Source organism: Marmota monax, unplaced genomic scaffold (genome assembly GCF_021218885.2).
Source record: "Marmota monax isolate L192 unplaced genomic scaffold, Marmota_monax_Labrador192_F-V1.1 WCK01_AAM20220418_F8-fsc00014, whole genome shotgun sequence".
NCBI lineage: Eukaryota > Metazoa > Chordata > Mammalia > Rodentia > Sciuridae > Marmota > Marmota monax.
In genome coordinates this window covers 4,387,352-4,408,388 of record NW_026695222.1, presented here as the reverse complement: position 1 = coordinate 4,408,388, position 21,037 = coordinate 4,387,352, and the positions used below count along the sequence as shown (strand labels likewise).

The window sequence follows — 21,037 nt, the reverse complement described above, 5'->3', positions numbered from 1 at the left end:
GAGGTACAAACATTCTTTTGCTTCTGAATTTGTGTGTAAATTAGCTTTTTAATGTCTTTTTAAAAACTGTTTATCAATGCATTATAATTACAGATTATACTGGGATTCGTTGCTGCATATGCCTACATTCACACAATATAATTTAATTTGATCAATTTCATTCCCCAGGACCTCCCCTTTTCCTTGCAAGTTATCTTTAGTAAGGAAATTTGCAGCCTGTATCTGGGAGTCCCTCTGAAGCCATCAGCTAATCTGTTTTCTTCATTGTGTTTGCAGGGCCTGGTTACTGTAGAGGATGAGCAGGCATGGATGGCATCTTATAAATATGTAGGTGCTACCACTAATATCCATCCCTATTTGTCAACCATGATCAATTATGCACAGCCAGTGAAGTTTCAAGGTTTCCATGTGGCTGAAGGTAACATCAAAGCCTTTTTTATCTGTTTATCTTTATTTTTTTAATATCAATGAGTTCCAACCTAACTTGTGCTGTTTTCCTCTTTTGGGGTGGGCATCTCTCTTACTTTTGTTTCACAGGCTGGATAGCCACAATCCTAGGCATGCCTTGGGGTTGCATTGCCATTCTCTACATCAGCCACATGGTGGCTCTGAGAGACTATGGACTTGTTAGCCTCTAGTATTCCGTATGCTTTCACAAGACAGCTTTATTTATTTTTTCTTTAAAATAAATAAATAAAACATGGTTTATCTTTGATTGACAGAAAATATTTGTACATATTTATGAGATACCATGTAAATTTTTTATTTATATGCACTTAGGGTAGTGGTTACCAGTGTTTAGAGAGAATAGATGTGGGGGAGCCGAGGGAGGTTTATCAATGGGCTAAAATATTATAAGTTCTAGTGTTCTTTGGCACAAGACATGTTTAGTCAAAAGTTGGTTTCCAAAAGCATAAGAACGAATTTAAAATTTTTATTATCTTTTGTGGGCAGCAGAAGGCATCATGACCTTCAAAAATACATATTTCAGCAATTGGGGTACACATACTTTGTTTAGTGACTCCAAATAGATTTCAGGACACTTATTTTTCTTAAGTAAGCTATCTCCATTCATAGGATATTAATGAATCTAAAAGCAATTGACATGATCATGGCCACTAAAGCCTGGGGACTCTGGATGTAGCTATATTTATTGCCTGTCTTTCTGGGAGGGTTTGATGGCAGGGTTGCTGAGTGCATCTTTGCTTTTCTCTTACAGAACGCAACATTCATTATAACATGTCTTCTTTTAATGAATCAGTTGGCCTTGGCTACTTGAAGACACACGCGATTGAATTCGTGAAGTATCCTTGGGTGTTGAGTGGAATGGGCAGTTGCACATTTGGTTGGGCAACAGTCTCTGAAATAAATCAATGGCTAATATATAATTTTGATTGTAGAGGTAATAAAATAATATGTGTGAAAGAGCATGGCAGCTGTGACAATCTGCCCAATGAAAATTGTCCTCCAAGTCTGCAGAGTGAACTGTGGTCTCTTTCTCTCCCAAGCATCACTGGTAAATGGGAACTTTGTTCTGGGTTGCCTGTAGGTTGGTCATTATTGCCCTGCACCTCTGTTGTTCCAGCTCTATGTTGTTTATTTACCTCAGCTGTGGTACTCTTTTTTTTTTCTGTTTTCCTTAATAAGTTACACAGTTACAACAAACGGCAAATGAGTCGCATTTACCCCAAGGGAGGCAGAGTCGATTCCAGTAATTACATGCCTCAGATATTCTGGAACGCTGGATGCCAGATGGTTTCACTGAACTATCAAACCCCAGGTAGGAGCTGATACCCAGTGACCCCCAAATTCCACGAGAACACTTTGACAGGGTGGTGTTGGGAGTTGCCATCGGTTAGCTGTGGGCATGTTTTCAGGGAAGCGAACATATGGCAAAACAGTGTTTTCCTGGATTTATATAATGGTGAGAAATTCAAATCCCCAAATAGAACAAGAAGACAGTGAAAGACAATGTTTTGATTTATACTGAAATTATTTTCATAATTGCCATGACTACTCTGCTATATAGTATCCTCTATTCCTAAATATTTCTAATATTTCTTACTTTTGGATCAGACTTGTTATCTTTGTTTCCAGAGGCAGAAGAATTGAGTGAGAAGAATTTAAGTATTTTGGTACAGTAACTAAATCTCATTTATCCTTTGGAAAGTTCCCTGGGCTACCGCAAATATTCAACAAATTTCAAGAATTACACAGTGTCACCTCACCATAAAAGTACAGAATATTACATAGTAAAACTCCCCTTAAATGATATGTAAGGAGTTATATATTTTTAGAAGATCTAATCTATAAATTGATCTTCCAAAGTATAATCAAATATGGGCTACATGTGTATAATATGCTGATCCTTTTTTCCTGGGATTAGAAGGATTACTTTTTTAAAAAAGTTTTCAAAGTTTGTGTAAAGAGCCTAGGATCACAACATTAAGATGAGAGATAACAAAAGAGAATACATAGAAATATGTCACAAAACCCACTTAACTTTATGTGGGTAATTCTTAGCATGGCTTTACAATTGTTAAAACAAAACACATATGTAAAATAGGGAATAGTAATTCCACTGAAATGCTGAAATGTTAAACAAAAATATGAAGTTGGAATTGGAAGGGAGTACTGGAGATAGAACCGAGGGGGCGCTGTACCACTGAGCTATAATCCCAGAGCATTTTATTTTTTATTTTGAGACAAGGTCTCTCTCAGAATGGTCTCCAAGTTGCAATCCTCCCACCTCAGACTCTTGAGTTGCTAGGATTAAGGTATGCACCACTGTGTGCAACTGAAGTTAGAATTCTACAAAGATTTAAAAATACGTTTTTTTCTTCTTCTTCAGTCATTTGCTATAGGAGGATACCTTCCAAGTTTCCCATTTTGGGGAGCTTTTTCTTATCTAGTGTACTGACCCTATTTGAGAATCCCTGTCTTCCTCATTCATTATTATCTGGACTAACTAGAAGGTCCTTTGACTTTCATCCCTCTGGCTTGAGCCTGAGCTGACTGACTATATTTCCCTCCTCTTGGGGGAGCCTCCTTCATGACCAAAAATTCCCCCTAAGGGATTCCTCATTGTGCATGTGACCCCACAGTCCTTGCTAGATGAGACTGTTACCAGGTACCAGTGTAATCCTGAGTGTTTTTGTCAGGACAAAGCAAAATGACACTGCTGATTTACCTACTTAAGGAAGGGTCAGGTTATGTTCTGCATTGTCAGTGAGTCCATAATAAGGATTACATGGTCCTAAAGCATTTACTCACTAGGCCAGCTTGTATTTTATTCTTTAATATTAGGTTGTATGACAATATTTGGAAGAAGAAAAATCCAACCACTAACCATTTTTTTTTCCTCATGAGAAAAAAAGAAAGCAAACGTTATCTACCTGCAAAAGAAAAATCCTGAGCCTTGCCCTGACAGAGTAGGCCCCACTAGAAGAATATTCCTTAAGTCTAATGCTGTGAGAAAGCCATCAATTTCATGTTATTCTTACTTGGCTTGTGTTGTATCTTAACTCAAGTTTTAGATATTTTTGTTTTGTTTTGTTGTTGTTTGGATTGAATCTGTGGGGTGCTTAACCACTGAGCCACATCCCCATCCCTTTTTATTTTGTATTTTAAGAGACAAGGTCTCGCTAAGTTGTTGAGGCTGGCTTTGAACTTGTGATCCTTCTGCCTCAACCTCCCCAGCCTAGGATTACAGGCACATGTCACCATGCATAGTTTTGTATTCAAGTTTTGTATTCATGCTGACCTTACTGGGTATCTCCAGCCTTGCCTTCCTCTGGGTGATAAGACTCATAGGTACTTCTAATGACAGCAGGTTAAATATCTCTAGTCTCAATATTATGTATTGATTCCATTTCTAAAAGGAATTCTGGGATTATCTTTATGAAAAACATACTTTATGCTTAATTCACATTAAACACAAGGTCATTTGAAAAACATGGAAAAGAATTATGTGCCTTAATCAGAACCTGTGTTACCTCTGGAACAGTCTGATTTCCATTGTTTAAAATCATCCTGTTAGGGTCTTGTTTATCCAGGGAGATGAGATGCTAAATTATTTTTGTCTCTCGACAGATTTAGCCATGCAATTGAATCAGGGGAAATTTGAGTATAATGGATCGTGCGGGTGAGTAATGTGATTTAAGATGTTGTCACCTAGTTTCAGGACTCCCTACTACCACTTTAATGAATCCATGTCATTTTTAATTAGGGGCTGGTGAATGTAAGCTGATTTGAGGTATGGGATAGAAGTAAATGAAACCCCTAGATGGATTATATTTGCAAATATACATTCTTCATCTACCCCATTTTACTATGCAGGATTTTTTTATCTACAAGTTTTCAGAATCATATATACTCCAGAGCTTAATTACCTCACTATAAATTCAATAACAGAGGTTTTTTATATCTGAGGCAAGTAATGACCCATGCTCATTTGAACAATAACCAGAGACATGAGCATTAAATATGTGTACTTTTACTGATGACAAATACAGAAATGAAGTTAATTCCATGTATAATGAAATCATAGGTGTCAGGTTGAATTTATTTCAATTGAGGATAAACCTTTGTCCTCTCTTGATTCTTTTGCATGTCTTGTAAGTAGTGGTTATTAAATATTAGTGCTATGAATTTTGTTCCAGTTTACTTAAAAAGCAGTCTTTTAAAAATCTGTGAGCCAGGAAATAAAATAGAAAATAGTAATTCCACTGAAATGCTGAAATGTTAAACAAAAATATGAAATTAGAATTTTTAGAGGAGTACTGGGGATGGGACCCAGGGGTGCTGTACCATTGATCTATAGTCCCAGACCATTTTATTTTTTTTGTTTTGAAACAAGGTCTCACTTAGACTGGTCTCAAGTTGCAGTCCTCCTACTTCAGACTTCTGAGTTGCTAGAATTGAGGCATGCGCCATTGTGTGCAGCTGAAGTTAGAATTCTACAAAGATTTAAAAGCTTTGTGGCCATTTTTTCCTTGCATCTGTCCTTGAACATTACTATAAATAAATAATATCAGATCACAGCCCAAAGGCCTCAGGGTTAATTCTGTGGAGTCCTGTCCCACTCCATAATGAGACTGTCAGACAATTAGTTTTTGACAGTGGCTCACCCTGTGAAATATCTTAATTTTCATTATTGAAAATAACCAGTCAAGATGCAAATTTTCAGCAGTGGTTGGGTAGGAAATGGCTCTTCAGAGTACACATGCCATACCTCTGCCTACCTGACAGATGGTTCTTTGCCAGTATGCCCACGTGCTCAAATGATAGCCCTGTCATCTGAAACAGTCACCACATACATTCCCAAGGGTGCATTACATTTTCCTCTGCTGTGTGCTTTAAAAAACATGAAAACTATAGTTAGGAAGAAAAGAGCCAAATGCATATTAACACATGGACATCGTAAGACTCTGGCTTAAACTGGATTCTATAAGGATGGAGAAGGAGACTCAGATTGGCCAAGTCAGAAAGGACTCATTTTCTTTGAACACAGCATGTCCTCTGTGGCAGGTGTTATTTTCTGATGTTCTTCATCATTATCTAAAAGGGCAAAAGCATCCTCCTCCATCCTCAGGACCCTCTACCTAAAAACCTACATCTTAAATTATAGATGAGGAAATAGAAGGATTCAGTGTTTCAAAAGCCATTTTAAAATTTTTTTGTCTTTCTAAAGTCTATGAGTACAATAAGCTTCCTCTGTGTTTTCTACCAGGTACCTGCTCAAACCAGATTTCATGAGGCGGCCTGACAGAACATTTGATCCCTTCTCTGAAACCCCTGTGGATGGGGTTATTGCAGCCACATGCTCGGTGCAGGTAACACCCCTGATCATCAGATTATGTAAATGTATATGCAAATGGTCCTGGACAGAAAGCACTGGTAAAATATTTAATGTCAAGTTGCCAGATCCTTATGTCACTTATGTCAAAATCCGCTCCCCTCCTTGTGTCTTTTCCATAGAAGACACATTTTTTTTTAACTAGTAAAATTATGAACTACTTTGGGTAAAATAAACTATCAAAAAATAACTACAACATGATGAAATTTTCTATAAAATTCTAGAAAATGTAAGCTATGGTGATAGAAAGTAAATCATTGATTGCCTCTGGACACAGTGGAAGGAGAGAAAGATTATAACAGAGCTCTAAAATACTTGGAGGTGATGGAAGTGCTTGATACCTTAATCTCAATGTTAGTTTCACAGATATGCTTACTTGTCAAAACTGATATGATCATACAATTTCAATATGTGCAATTTATGATAGTCCAGTTGTACCTCAAAAAAAACCTTTCAAAAGTATTAGCTACTAAATAATATGGAGGGGAAACTAATAAAGGGCTATAGTCATTTGCTAAGTAAATGAAAAAAAAAAGTTATGGAGTGACTGAAAAAACAGTCACTCCATAACTTTTTTTAGTAGTTATAATTTTGCACTGGTCATAGACAACCAATGTCAACATCAGTCAAGAGGTTGAGAAAAATAGGCCAATCCTGGTATTGTTTTCCTTTCATTTCTATGTGTGTCTCTGTCTCTCCCTCTCCCTCTCCCTCTCTCCCTCTCTCTTTCCCTCTCCCTTTCTCTCTTCCTCTTCCTCTCCCTTTCTCTCTTTTCTGGGGCATACCAGGGATTGAACCCAGGGGTGCATAATCACTGAGCCATATACCTAGTCCTCTTTTTAATTTTATTTTGAGAAAAGGTCTAAATTGCTGAGGGCCTTGCTTAATTACTGAGGTTGGCTTCCAATTTGTGATCCTTCTGCCTCAGCTTCCCAAGTCACTAGGATTACAGATGCGTACCACCATGCCCAGCTTATGTCTCTCTTCAAGACTTTTGAAAGAATTCAGTAATGGCATGATAGAATTTCAGAGCTGTGAAGAGATCTTAGGGCATGCCTGAATCCATCACTTCTTGATTCTTAGGCATGGATACTAAGTGAGACAAAGGTGCTCTGGAAACTAATTATTTGTATTATATGATCCATGTATACTTTCTTCATTCTTTTTCTAGGCAGTTTTAGAAGTCATGACCTTTGCCAATAACTGTTTTTTTTTTTTATTTTTGTATTTGGTATTTGGTCAATAATGTTTTGATTTACTGAAGAACGTATACGTGTCCATTGTTCATTGAAATTCCCCCCTAAAAACACAATTTTTTATTTCCTGGAGATTCTTTGCTACTGATATTTGCACTGAGTTCACTTCTTTCTCTTTCATGTCTGTGTTGCTGAAGGTCATATCAGGGCAGTTCTTATCAGATAAGAAGATTGGCACATACGTTGAAGTGGACATGTATGGGCTGCCCACCGACACCATACGAAAGGAATTCCGAACTCGTATGGTTATGAACAACGGGCTCAATCCAGTTTACAATGAAGAATCATTTGTGTTTCGGAAGGTAGGACATTGTCAATGTGTCAAAGCCACACTGATAACACAGGAGCCACATCTCAGTGCACAGAACCTACTTGATAGAGGGACATCTTGTTTTAACACGCCATCTTGTTTTCATCCTTTCTTCCAATGAGTAACTTCTATGGTAACTTCTGTATCTATGTCCAGTGATTATTATTGTTTTTGTTTGGTCTGTTCCAAATTGCCTTTCCTCCTTAGAGGTGGCCACCTCCTATGTGGCAATGCTCAAGCTCGAGGTTTACAATCTGCTGAGAATGTGAATTAACTTGTGGACACCATGGTGCTTTGAGAAGTTCTTCCCTCCCCTGAAGTAGGTGGTGACTCACACTGTTCATTTAGCTGAGAGGTCAGGTTAAGATGCTACACTCAAAACTGAGACCAATAAATGCCATTACATGGGTCACTTTATATAATCATGTCCCTTCAGAAAGTGTGGAACCTGTCACTACTCAGATTTTATGCTTCATATGTGAGTTTTCAGTGTTTTGCTTTTTTCTCTCGGTCCTGTATGCTGGATCATAAGAACAATCACAGCCTTCCTTCTGATATTCAGAATTTTTTTAATATTTATTTTTTAGTTGTAGTTGGACACAATACTTTTATTGTATTTATCTTTATGTGGTGCTGAGGATCAAAACCAGGACCCTGCATATAATAGGTGAGCTCTCTACTGCTAAGCCATAAACCCAGCCCTAATGTTCAGATTTTAATCTCTTAATCATTCTCCCCTTTTGATTTCCTTGTCAACTGAAGATGCTTTGAAAAAAACAAAACAAAACAAAACACATGCATTGGAAGTACTGCCAAAAAGGTCTGTTTTTCTCTCTCTTACTTGTTCTGATACTCTGACCAAAATGATTTCTCAATTCTTTCAGCATAGGCTTTCCAGGTGGTTCTGCTCCATGTATATGTCACGGAACACAGACAAGCAGCTGCTTGTCTTGAAAGGTTAGGGATTATCCATTTTAGAGTACAGTAACTGGCTTATATAAGCCAAATTAAGGGAGATCTCTGTGGATTTGATAAATCAGGCCATTTTGAAATTTGGGTTCCCCAAACACCATTATCCTTGCACTCCCATCAGCATTCTTGTGATGTGGGGTGAATGAGCTGTGGTTTCCCCCTTTTTCTTCCCTGGTCTTTGCAATTAGTTACAGCTGGATATGTTGCGGGTATGAAATTGTGTTCTTTGGCATAAGTAATTATCCCCTTACACATTCGTAGAAATTCAGAAAGTTTTCTCGAGTACTCTTTTTTTATGAATAGGGAAATATCAACTTAGTTTTAATATGTCATATTTTTGACCCAGAAACAAAATGCCAATTCTGGATCCCTTTCTGTTCTTGAGAAGCTAAATTGCCTCTCACAGATATCAAGTGCTTTGTCTCCTTTCTCATTCTTGTTCCTTTTGTTGTTTGCATCATTATCACAAGGCAGAAGTGTCTTAAGCCTAAACCTCCCAATCACATAAGGAAAAAGAGTGAGGACAGTTGGTTGAACTTTTAACTAGACTCACCTCTTCATCTTTGTGGAGTTGGAATTAAATTATATTGTCCAGATGTAAATAGGCTAGCTACCCATTGCCTAGCCTAGACACAGCATTCAGATCAGCCAACATGTCCTGGTTGCTCTCAAGAAGCTAATCAAAAGGCATTCCTAATTAAATACATCGGATTTTCTTTTGTCCTGTTGTTATTTTGTATCTTAATAGAGATTCTGCCATCTGAATTCAGATTTTATGTCCATTTATTCAGTTTATGGATGACAGATGTCTTAAGATCAGCATATCTTTATGTTTCTTGGACTATTAATGTTTTTAGCTGCTTCTTCCTCTATTTAAATATACAAAAAATGTGAAAGAAACAAGGATAATTCAAATGAATACATGGATCGTCTTTTACAAATGAAACATTTCAAAGGCACTTTACACATTCTTAAAAACAGGTGTGCTAAATGTCAGAGCAGCCCAGGTCATGAGACAGTTTATAGGATTAGAAGGCAGGAGCTGCCATGATTAGTCCCCACTCTGTCACTGACAATCTCTGAGGTTAATAAAAGTCACTGATTCTGGAAGTCTTCTTTGTATCACCCATGGCACGAGGAGGAATGGGGAAAGATGACATGGATTTGAGTCATAATCTTTAATATTCATTCCAACCAACACTTTTGATGACTTCCAGAAAACCTGTTCCAATTACCTTTCTTAGTACGTTGGTCTTGTGGCTTACAGAGGACACCTTAGAAATGCTAATGAATCATCAATTCACTTTCACCATAAAGGTATATTTACAAGCAGTGTGGATTTGGTCCAGATTCTTAGAGTCGTGGTTCTTGGGAGCTGTGTTACAAAAACCAATGAGAAGTCTTGTTCTTTGTTTGCAGGTGATCCTGCCAGACCTGGCTGTCTTGAGAATAGCAGTATATGATGACAACAACAAGCTGATTGGCCAGAGGATCCTTCCGCTGGATGGCCTCCAAGCAGGCTATCGACACATTTCCCTTCGGAATGAGGGAAACAAACCATTATCACTGCCAACAATTTTCTGCAATATTGTTCTTAAAACATACGTGCCTGATGGGTTTGGAGGTAAGATAAGCAGGTGGTTATAGTATGATACAGATGTGGTACTAAATTATAGAATTGTAAAATATTCAGCCTATCCTGAAAAAAAGGAATAACAATGATGTCCTTCCTGCCTATGCTGCAAACCCTGGTCATATTGAAGAAAGTAAGGATAAATGGCAACCTCATATTTCACAATAGGAAAATGAAAGGGCAAGGATAGACTATCTATAATGTCTTTTCTTATTTTAAAATGTTATGCTGCCCAGCAAAGTGGCTCATGTGTGTAATCCCTGCAGCTTGGGAGGCTGAGGCAGGAGGATTGCCATTTGAAAGCCAGCCTCAGCAAAAGCAAAGCACTAAGCAACTTGGTGAGACCCTGTCTCTAAATATATACAAATTAGGATTGGGGATGTGGCTCAGTGGTCAAGTACCCCTGAGTTCAATCCCAGGTACCAAAGTAATAATAATAACAATAAAATGTTATGCTTTTATAATATTTATTAATTTCTATAATTTTTATGAAGGTTTTATTTGTACTACCAAAGTGAGAGGAAAAAAGATATGAAACACTGTCTTATCAATTGGTATCACTCAACAATCTTACATTGAACTTGGTTAACAACGTACCTCAATTTTCTTCCAAATTCACAAGGCAATAATTTCTTAAAATTCCCAGTCATCCAACCCACATTGGCATTTCTAAGGTAATCTGTGAGAAGAACCCAAACTGTATCATATGATAGGATTTTGACTACACCCAAAGATGTTAACTCTCCCTAACCTCTAATAAACTAGGGACATAAAATTAAAAAGGGCATGATATTCTCAGAGTCATCATACAGAAGGAAATAGCCCAGCAGAGTGACCACATCACCTTAGCCAAGGTCTCAAATCCTAACTGTCCACTGATGGCTAGTGGTCTTGAGAACAAGATGGAACCTCTCAAACATCTCGTTTTGTCACCTGCAAAGATAATACAACTCATCAAGTTCAAAAAGTAAATTAAGCTATGAAGGTTTTGTCAGTTTCAAAATCCATAGTATTCCTTCTTTCTTCCACTTTGTTTTTTTTTACCAAAATTAAGTAAACTAGAAGCAACATGATAGAGCAGCCAACAAAAGAACCCATAAAAGTGGAGGGGCAAGGGTGCTGTGGGGTTGGATAAGTGGAACAGAACAGGAGACCAGAAGCCTGGACTGTGTTTGGGAGTTGTGTCCCCACCTGTGGTAAACCCCCAAATCCTGCCTGTGTTGCAACACAACAATGGCCTGGAGGCATCAATGGATGCTTTAAATGATCTTCCACATATTTGAGCGTAGGAAGCAGAGAATGTGTGATAAATACCTAATGTACTTTAGAAGTAGTTTTATACATCCATATGGTGGAAAATTTTAAAATTTCGCCCCTGTGTGGGTTAAATTTCAGATGAAACTATAATTCCTTAATGGGAAAGGAGCCATTTGATTAGGAAAGAGGGAAATAAAATTTGTTGAGCTCCTATATTGTGCCAGGCAATTCAAAGAGAGTCCAAAAATGTGAAATTGTCCTGAATGGATGTGGGCATATGTAGATCTACGCTGAAGAAATATCTGTATTTATAATGCAACTTATGGCCAGTGTTGGCATTTAAGTATTGACCCAAATTAATCTCTTGAATAATAGTCCAACAAGTATTCTTCCCTACCATGTCTGTGTGACTGATTCTATTCTATTTGAGAAGTATTTGAAATTTTCATGCCATGTTACAGTTGATGGGATTCTGCAGTTGATGTCTTAACCTCTGATTTGACTTTCAAAGACAGTTGATTCAGAATTCACTGGACCTTTCTTTTATTTGTGAAGAAACTGAGGGCAAATATTACAAGGTTTAAAGGCCTTATTTGAAGATAACCAGAAAAGAATGTGGGAACCACCTTTCTCCAAATTCTTGGTCATCTTCATGCCCTCTGAACGTACAGATGTGTTCATTTTCTTCTGCTTAGCCACCTCCCACATCCAGACCTACATAATAAACCAGTGGGCTAGGATATCTATAGAGTCCATGTTCCTAGAATATTTGATGTTCTCTGTTGATTCTGTAGGAACAAGTTCAAAGTGAGACTGCATCATTACACACCAGCATTTTCTAGAGGAAAGAAATAGGTGTTGATATGCAGGATCACATTTTTATTTGACTAAAGAAAGATAATGTGTATTCATTACTTCATTCTCCAAATACATACAATAAGTTTATTCCATAAAAGTAAGGCAGCTAAAATATTTATCAGAAATTAATTTCGATGACCCAAAAAGAGAATAACAGTTCCCCATCAATCCTCTGCCCAGGGTGAACTCCTATTTACTTTTATCACATTTATTTTTACATTTTATAATAAAAAACTTGCATCTTAACTGTGCATCCTCATTTGCCCCCAACTCCCGCTTTTTTTCACTTAAAGGAGAATGTCCCATGTCTTGAAATATTTTTTTACATTTTTATCAGCTGCATAGGATTCCATTTTATTATTCTAGTTTAGTCTCTGAAAAACAATGAAGTCATTTCCACTTTTGTCTCTTAGAAACAATATTGATAAGCAACTCAGTGAGATCCTGTCTGTAAATAAAATACAAAATAGGGCTGGGGATGTGGCTCAGTAGTTGAGTGCCCCTGAGGTCAATCCTTGGTACTAAAAAAAGAAAGAAAAAAAAAGAAAGAAAGAAAAAGAAAGATTATTGAACCTTAGAACCCTAAATATAAGGTTTTAGAAATATTTGTCATCATTTCCTGAAGATGAATTCTTTGAAATGGATTTATCACACCAAGGAGTACATGAGTATTTAAAGCTTCAGGTACAGGTTGCTGAATAGCAAGTGTATGATAAAAATTTTTCCAACATTTACCTATTTAAAGAATACATTGGTATTTCATTGATGTATTCACTGAAATAGTTTGTAACTGTTTTTATAACCATTTTTTCTTCTTTAAGATATTTGTATAGTAGTTATTGTTTAGTATCTACTATACAAATAACAAAGAAGAAATGTAAAGCTGAAAAAGTGGTATATACTTACCCTGAAGAATTTTCCACCTGTGTGCACACACACACATATATATATATATATATATATATATATATATATGGTTTATTCATATGCATAAATGTGACACACTGTATGGTAAATGTTGAAAGAGTAGTAGAGCCAAAGGGCACTGAGAACATTGAACTACAGAGTGATTAGCTGGAGTGGGCTGAGGGAGACTTCAGTAGTGGGACATTGAGAGATGACCCATCCTTAATCTGAAAATCTGACATCCAAAATGTTTTGAAATCCAAAACGTTTTGTCTTGGCAATTTTCTTTTAAGTTTTTTGGTTCTTTTTAGTTATACATGACTGTAGAATCCATTTTGATATCATTATGCAAGCATGGAATATATCTTATTCTACTTAGTACCCCATTCTTGTGGATGTGCATGATGGTGGAATTCACTGTGATGTTTCCATATATCTACATAGGACAATTATGTCAGATTTATTCCACTGTCTTTCCTTCTCCTATCCCCCCTTCCATTCCCTATTGTATAATCTACTGAACTTCTGTTCTCCCTGCCTCCTTATTTGGATTAGCTTCCATATATCACAGAAAATATTCAATCTTCAGTTTGGGGGGGGACTGGCTATTTCACTTAGCATGATGGTCTCCAGATCCATCCATTTACTGGCAAATGTCACAGTCATTCTTTATGGTTGAGTCATACACCATTGTGTGTGTGTGTGTGTGTGTGTGTGTGTGTGTATATATATCACATTTTCAATATCCACTCTTCTGTTGAAGGATACTTGGTTGGTTACATAGTTTAGCTATTGTGAATTGAGCTGCTATAAACATTGATGTGACTGCATCACTGTAGTATGCTGATGTTAAGTCCTTTGGATGTATACCAAGGAGTGGGATAACTGGGTCAAATGGTGGTTCTATTCCTTTTTTTGAGGAATCCCCATACTAATTTCCAGAGTGGTTGCATTCCTACCAGCAGTGTATGGTAGGACTTTTCCCTTTTACCCACACCCTTGCCAGCATTTATTGTTGCTTGTATTCTTAATAGTTGTCATTCTGACAGGAGTGAAATGGAAGTCTGTGTAGTTTCAATTTGCATTTTTCTAATTGCTAGAGATGTTGAACATTTTTTCATGTTTGTTGACTATTCATATTTCTTCTTCTGTGAAGTATCTGTTCAGTTCCAGACACTTATTTTTTTGGGGGAGGAGGGTGTTAAGTTTTTTGAGTTCTTTATGTATACCAGAAATTAATGCTCTATCTAAGGTACAGGTGGCAAAGATTTTCTTCTATTCTGTAGGTTCTTTTTTCATACCTCCCACATTTTTGGAGAGGCAGAATTAATATTGTCAAAATGGCCATACTACCAAACGTGCTATACAGATTCAATGCAATTCCCATCAAAGTTCCAGTGGTGGTCTTCATAGAAATAAATGGAAAAGGCAGTCATAAAAATTTATTTGCAAAAAATAAGAAACCCAGAAATAGCCAAAACAATCCTTAGAAAGAAATGTGAAACAGGAGGCATCACAATACCAGACCCTAAATTATTCCACAGAGCTAGTAACAAAAACAGCATGGTATTGGCGCCAGAACAGGCATGAAGACCAATGGAACAGAATAGAAGACACAGAAAAAAACTCACACTAATACAGTTATCTCATACTCGACAAAGGCACCAGAAACATACATTGAAGAAAAGATAGCCTCTTCAACAAATGGTGCTGGGAAAACTTGAAGTCCACGTGTAACAAAATGAAATTAAACCCCTATCTCTCACCCTGCACAAAACTCAACTCAATGTGGATCAAGGACCTAAGTATTAGACCAGAAACCCTGCACACACTAGAAAAATTGTAGGCCCCACACTAACATATCCTCTTAGGAACCGAATTTCTTAACCAGACTCCTAAAGTGCAAGAAGTAAAATAAATAATCAATAAATGGGATAGCATCAAAAAACTTTTCTTTTTTTTCACATCATTTTGATGATGAAAAGGTTTTGGATTTCAGTGATTTGAGTTTGGCCTAGTAATGCTCACAGTGATGGCTCTACCACTTTATCTCTGTCCAGCTGTTTAGATTGGATCAGTATTTAATCCTACAAATTGTCTGCACACTGCTTGTTCTCACTGTCATCAATTCTGGTTTCTAAAAAAATTCTTAATTTTTGCTAGTAGTGGTAGTAAAAATGGTATCTTATCATTTCAACTCAATTAATTATGAGTCAGAATGAACATATTTTTATATATTTCTTGGTCACTTGTATCCCTTTCCTACAAGTTCACCTTTAGTACCCTTTTTCTTTTTGGTTGTTGTATTTAATTAGGTTGTTCTTAGTTTCCCTTAATTGTTTAAATCAAAATTTAATCAACTCATAACATCTCTCTCCTTCACCCCTTTCTGTCCCCCCCTCTCATAATTCTCCAAGGTAGTCTCAGATACAATTTTAATGTCTAGATAAAGTTTTATGAATATAATAGTTGATGATTCAAAGACTATTCTTCTTGGCTGATAGGAGGCTATTTCACGAAGGTCACATAGCTGTTTCCTAAGAACTGCTGACTATTGGCCATCTGACCTCACAGAATTAAGCATAATGCTTTATATCTTAGTGCTCTTATTGGATAACATTGGTCCCCACCTCAAAAAACGAGGATCAAATGAGCTCTTGGAACAATACTGACCATAGCAGTCCCTCCATTAATTTTCTTTTCCTTTTTGTGTATTTTTAACAAGGTAAAGAAAAATCCATTGGTTCTATTTTCTTCATTCACCATAACTTACCCTTTAGTTTGTATGAAATGCCAGTCAATAAATGTGTCATGGTCATCCTAAGAAAAATCTCTTAATCCTGTGCCGACTAAGAAGTTTCAGAATTCTAATGCATTGGTAGCAATGTCAGGTGGTGGCATCATTTTACAGAAACAAGAAAAACATTCCTAAGGACTTTCCAAGTTTAGACAAGAGTGTACAGGAGTTCCTGGTCGCTTATTTTTTGGAGTTCTATTCCATGAGGTCACTGTATGGTGATGGATTCCTACAGATGAGGAACTTTGCTGCTTTTGTAATTGTTCCTAATTAATTCTGACCTCCTGCATCTGGAACTCTGTAGAGACTTTGAACTCTGGCTGACCCAGCTACCTCTCAACATGAGATAGCTCCAGAGCCCCTTTTCTTCATCTGCTCCTCTTTCACTCTCATGAGTTATCTGTTTTCCTTCCTTGCCCCCTAGAAAACAGAGGCAATCAAATCTCTCCTCATTACTACTGTTTAATAACTCCCAAAACACACAAAAATATAACAGAACCAATAGGAATCTTAGTTCATTTTCTATTGCTATAACAGAACAACTGAGACTGGGTACTTTATAAAGAAAAGAGGCTTAATTCAAAGTTCTGGAGGCTAGAAGTCCAAGAAAGGGCAGCAACATTTGCTTGGCTTCTGATGAGGTCATTGTGTTTTTCCATGCATGATGGAAAAAACAGAAGGGCCAGTGAGAGCTTACAAAGAAATGAGGGGACAATTGGGACTGGACACTTTTACAATCACATGCTTTCAAGATAACCCGCTCTTACAGAAACTACATTAATCCCTTCATGAGCATGGAGCCTCCATGATCTAAACACCTCTTACAGGCCCCTACCACTTCTCAGTATCATCACATTGACAATTAAATTTCAATGTGAGTTTTGATGGGGACAGACCACATTCAGAGCATATAGCACATGGCTAACTTGAACGTCGGAACTTTCATTGAGAATTCTGTTTCTCAGCAGTCCGGATGCAAACTGTAATGATTCTCTTAGTCAGCAACTAAATTTTGGCATAATAAAGAAAATGGTAATATTTAGGAAACAGATGACTCGGAATGAGTGAAAAAGCTTTGTCTTAATCCTTTCAATATTATTTTGCTACTGAACATGAAAAAAAATGAGTCCTATCTTTTACTCCCACATTCGCATACAAAATAGAAATTCTAGGTTGGGTGCTAAGGGCCATTCTGCCTTTGTCAAAGTCAGTGGGACTAAGAGCATGGGGGTTGTCTCTGTTGCTTTGTCTGTGGGTGCACACGCTGCTGACAAGGGAATTTACTCATCATGCAGCTTTGTCACCATTAGCCATTGCTGTTGGGGACAGGAAACAGTTGCAGGGCCAGTGACAATTAAATGAGTGTCAGAATTTCTGTTTTCCCACTCACTGTTGATTTGAATGGGTTTTTTCATTTTCTGTCCTTTTGTTATTACTAAACAGTTCCAGAATATATGGAGCCTCCGCTTTATATTTAAATGACACGCTGAGCTGTTTCCTGGCCCTCTCCAGATTATGTTCCTGAAGCAGTGCTCATCATTACTTCTTATAGCTGTAGATTTTGTCTCCTCTTCTGCAGATCGGCTATTTTACATAAAGCAGGATGAAGTGACCATTTGTTTATTTGCCTGCTTCCCCCTTTCCGCCTCCCCTATGATTAAAGATACATCCCGGAGTAGGAGGCATGTTTCTCCTTCACTCTGCCCACAACCTCACGCGGTTGTTTTCCAACCCTTTCCAAAGATAGATGGCTGTTTCTTACACCAGATATTTCCAGAGAAGGAGCATCCTCAATTAAAGTGCCATTCCTGATGTAGGGATCTCAGGACTTCTTGATGCAAGTTAAAGTTGCTGGACTTTGTCTTCTCCTTAGTGAATGCCAAAATGTCATAATGTCATATTCTTTCTATTCAATATGTACTGAAAACTCAATTTGCAGGCTCATAGTATTATCTTTTATTTCTTTGGAGCAAGAGCTTAAACCCAGGACCTCACACATGTAATATATTTTTTATGGCCTTTTCTCAGCTACTAAAAATAGAACTCCAAAAAGAGCTGGGCATGGGAACACACACCTATAATCCCAACAACTTGGAAGGCTGAGACAGGAGGATAGCAAGTTCAAGGCCAGCCTGGGCAACTTAGTGAGCTCCTTTCTCAAAAGATAAAATAAAGAGGGATGGGACTGTAGCTCAATGGTAGAGTGCCCCTGAGCTCAATCCACATTATCACAAAAAAAAGAAAGAAAAAAGAAAAAGAAAAAGAATTCCAAGAATAGATCTGGAGGGGAAGGAAGCAGGATAGATTCTGCTGATATACATTGGAGAGGCTGGAAATGTAGCTCAGTAGTAGTGCACTTGCCTAGAAGGTCAAGACCCTGGCTTCAATCCCCAACACTGCAAACAAACAAACAAACAAACAAACAAACAAAAAGGTTCACTGGAAATTTGTATATTAAGCAATTGATAAAGGCTCCTTAATACAGTATCCTGAGATGTCTTATGAATGTTACAAGAAGAGAAAGCATAAGTATTTCCCAGTCATATTTGAGCAATGGATACTATTGCCCTGAGCACGTATTTAAAAATCTATTATTGTAGGAAATGCAAAATGAAAGATCTATTATTGTGACAAATGGCTAATCATTTGGTGAAAGGTAAGAGGGTTATGAGATTTGTTGTGAGATTTGTTGATCTTTATTAACATCACCTCACAGCCATTAGGAAAATGTTTCTCTTCTGCCACTATCTCTTGATTACAGAAATAATAGAGTGGAGATTCTGAGGGAACCTTGGCGAGAAACAGACTCATAGGAGTGACAAGGGGGAGTCTTGGTGCTCAGTACCAAGACACCCAAATTCCTTGAAAAACAATGGTTAAGCAAACACATTAAAAAACCTTACTTCTTCCAAAAAGAGAGTATCTGGAAGTCTATATTAGTGGATTGCTATCTTCTCTTTAATGCTTAGGGACACCTAAATTGATGCTTTCAATTCTATGTGGAGGTGAAGAATGAAGAATGGGAGAGAGGGAGGGAAAAGGAAGCACAGTATATATGGAGTCTTCACCAAAAGAGAGAAGCTTTTGGAAATGACAGAAATAGATGGTACTTTTTTAAAAATACAGAAAAGCAAAGCTTCAGTTAAACCTAGAAGAAAAAAGCACATGAGATAAAGCAAATTGGTTTCTTTTTAAATAGGCAGGTTCCAGAGCCCCTGCTGTGGCCTTGGAGGGTCGAGAATATTTTAGCTTACCTTGTGGGTTCTCTGCAGAGTCAGGAGTTTATGTGTGCAGCTCTGTACCTGTTAGGTGTACAGTGTGGCTAGGCTAGACATATTCACCTGCTAACAAATGCTGATCAGCATTTAAAATGCTGATCAGCATTTAAAATCAGTTCCTGCCACTGCCCTGAGGGGCCCTTACCTAAATGGGATATAGGCACCCACACTGGCCTCACCCCCAACCAACTGAACAGAGCCCAGTAAAATGTCATATTGGCACCAAAGAAAAAGACTATGTTTGCTTGCATATGCAAAATGTTGGCTAAGAATATGCCAGATTTATTTAGGCATTTCTTCAAATCATTTTTCTGTGCTAAGGCAAGGAAAAATAAATAAATAGTATTTGCAAATAGAATTATCCAAGTATATAGGTATTTGACATTTGAGGTAATACTTCTGATTTCCTAGTGACACATTATTTCAAATTTGACTATTAAAAATTAATTTCCTTTTTTGGTGTGTGGCACTCTGTCATCTATCAGTTATCTATGTAGCTATTTATCTTTCTATCTATCTGTCTCAATGTCTGGCCTCTGCCCAGAGGACAAAGTGAGTTAAAATGCAGAAATTATAGAAAAGAGGCTAATGCCTGGTTTCCCTAGTGCTGAACACTTTTATGAAAAATTTGGTTGGAACTTTCCTGATTATTCAGTTGTTTCCCTTCTGCATAGATCTATAATTCTAACTGCAGAATAAGTACCTGCCACTGCATGACAAAATTAGATATTCTAAAAGTATCTTAATTTGTTATTTGAAATTTCCCAGGAATAAAACAACTGTTTCCAATAACCTAGTAACTTTAGCCTTATCTTTGACCTTTAGTCCTTTTGTAATCACCTTTTTTTTGTTCCATGAAAGTTAATTTAAACAAGTTTTTACTAAAAAATAAATAAATAAAGAGCCGATTATATGACTTTAAGGAAACTATGTAAAACATGAACTCAGGTGCAAAAGTCATAGCAAAATATGCAAAAACTACAGTAGTTTGTGAAGATGGAAGGATTATGGATTGTTTGATTCTTCAGTGCCTTGCTTTAACTGGTTTTAAATGACTAAAGCATTATCTGTTATTCCTAATGGTAGGACTTCCAGTTATCCCTCAAAAATGTCATTAACTCTCTTCAGGCCTTCAAATTGTATATGCAATCATTAAAGACAAGCAAGTATATATTTCCTAACAAGCCATCCCTGTGGATCACCTACTGAAATGTGCTATTGGAATTGAACACAAGGCAAAATGTCCCTGATGTGTCAGAGTAGGCAAAGGCCTAGACTGGAGGAAACCTTCTCATCCAGAGAAAGATAAGATAGTTAAGTGGACAAAGTTAAATCTCACTTTGCCCTTTGACAGTGTGGTTGAAAAGACAAAGAGGCATATGTGAGTCAGACACAGTTGAAAAGTCTGGCTTGGTCAAAATGCATCCCCATGTGCTGTATGTGATTCATAAGGCCCATCCCATGGCATGCGGATGACTTGAGGAAACTCATGTGCTGCTCCTAACACATCATTTCTTGGTAGATGACTAGTGACCACAGAGCATAGGGATTCAGTGCAGGAAGGAGCTGAGTCAGCATCAGAGGAGCTCTCATAGCTTCATATGTCCTCATTATGAAATGCAACTGAAGAGAGATGACAGTACCGTGAACAGTATTGTTGGGTGCAAAGTATTACCATGAGGGACAGCAGTTGGCTGTGAAGGGAAAGAGCCATATTTTATAGAGATTCAGAGATCAAGATGAGCCTACTGGATAAATTTACCATCCCAAGAGGAACAACCAGGCTTTATGTCCTTCCATGTGATGCTATATGAATTCACAGCACCTTCTATCAAGTATTCTTGCCAAAGGAGAATGTCAAGCCTTAGAGCTGGAGAAAAATGGAGATAAGTGCAGAATAAGGGACATTTTTA

General features: G+C 37.4%; 1 protein-coding gene across 11 annotated transcripts in view; it reads left to right on the top strand.

Annotated features, from left to right (window-relative positions):
• Plcb4 (phospholipase C beta 4) overlaps positions 1–21,037 on the top strand; it is a 381,354-nt gene that overhangs the window by 321,139 nt on the left and 39,178 nt on the right. For all 11 annotated transcript variants that reach the window (XM_058575386.1, XM_058575387.1, XM_046433511.2 and 8 more), the window contains 7 exons: positions 277–418; positions 1,220–1,304; positions 1,656–1,780; positions 4,093–4,144; positions 5,732–5,834; positions 7,251–7,415; positions 9,815–10,019. In XM_058575386.1, coding sequence (XP_058431369.1) covers positions 277–418; positions 1,220–1,304; positions 1,656–1,780; positions 4,093–4,144; positions 5,732–5,834; positions 7,251–7,415; positions 9,815–10,019 — 877 coding nt within the window. The remainder of the gene's footprint in view (positions 1–276; positions 419–1,219; positions 1,305–1,655; positions 1,781–4,092; positions 4,145–5,731; positions 5,835–7,250; positions 7,416–9,814; positions 10,020–21,037) is intronic.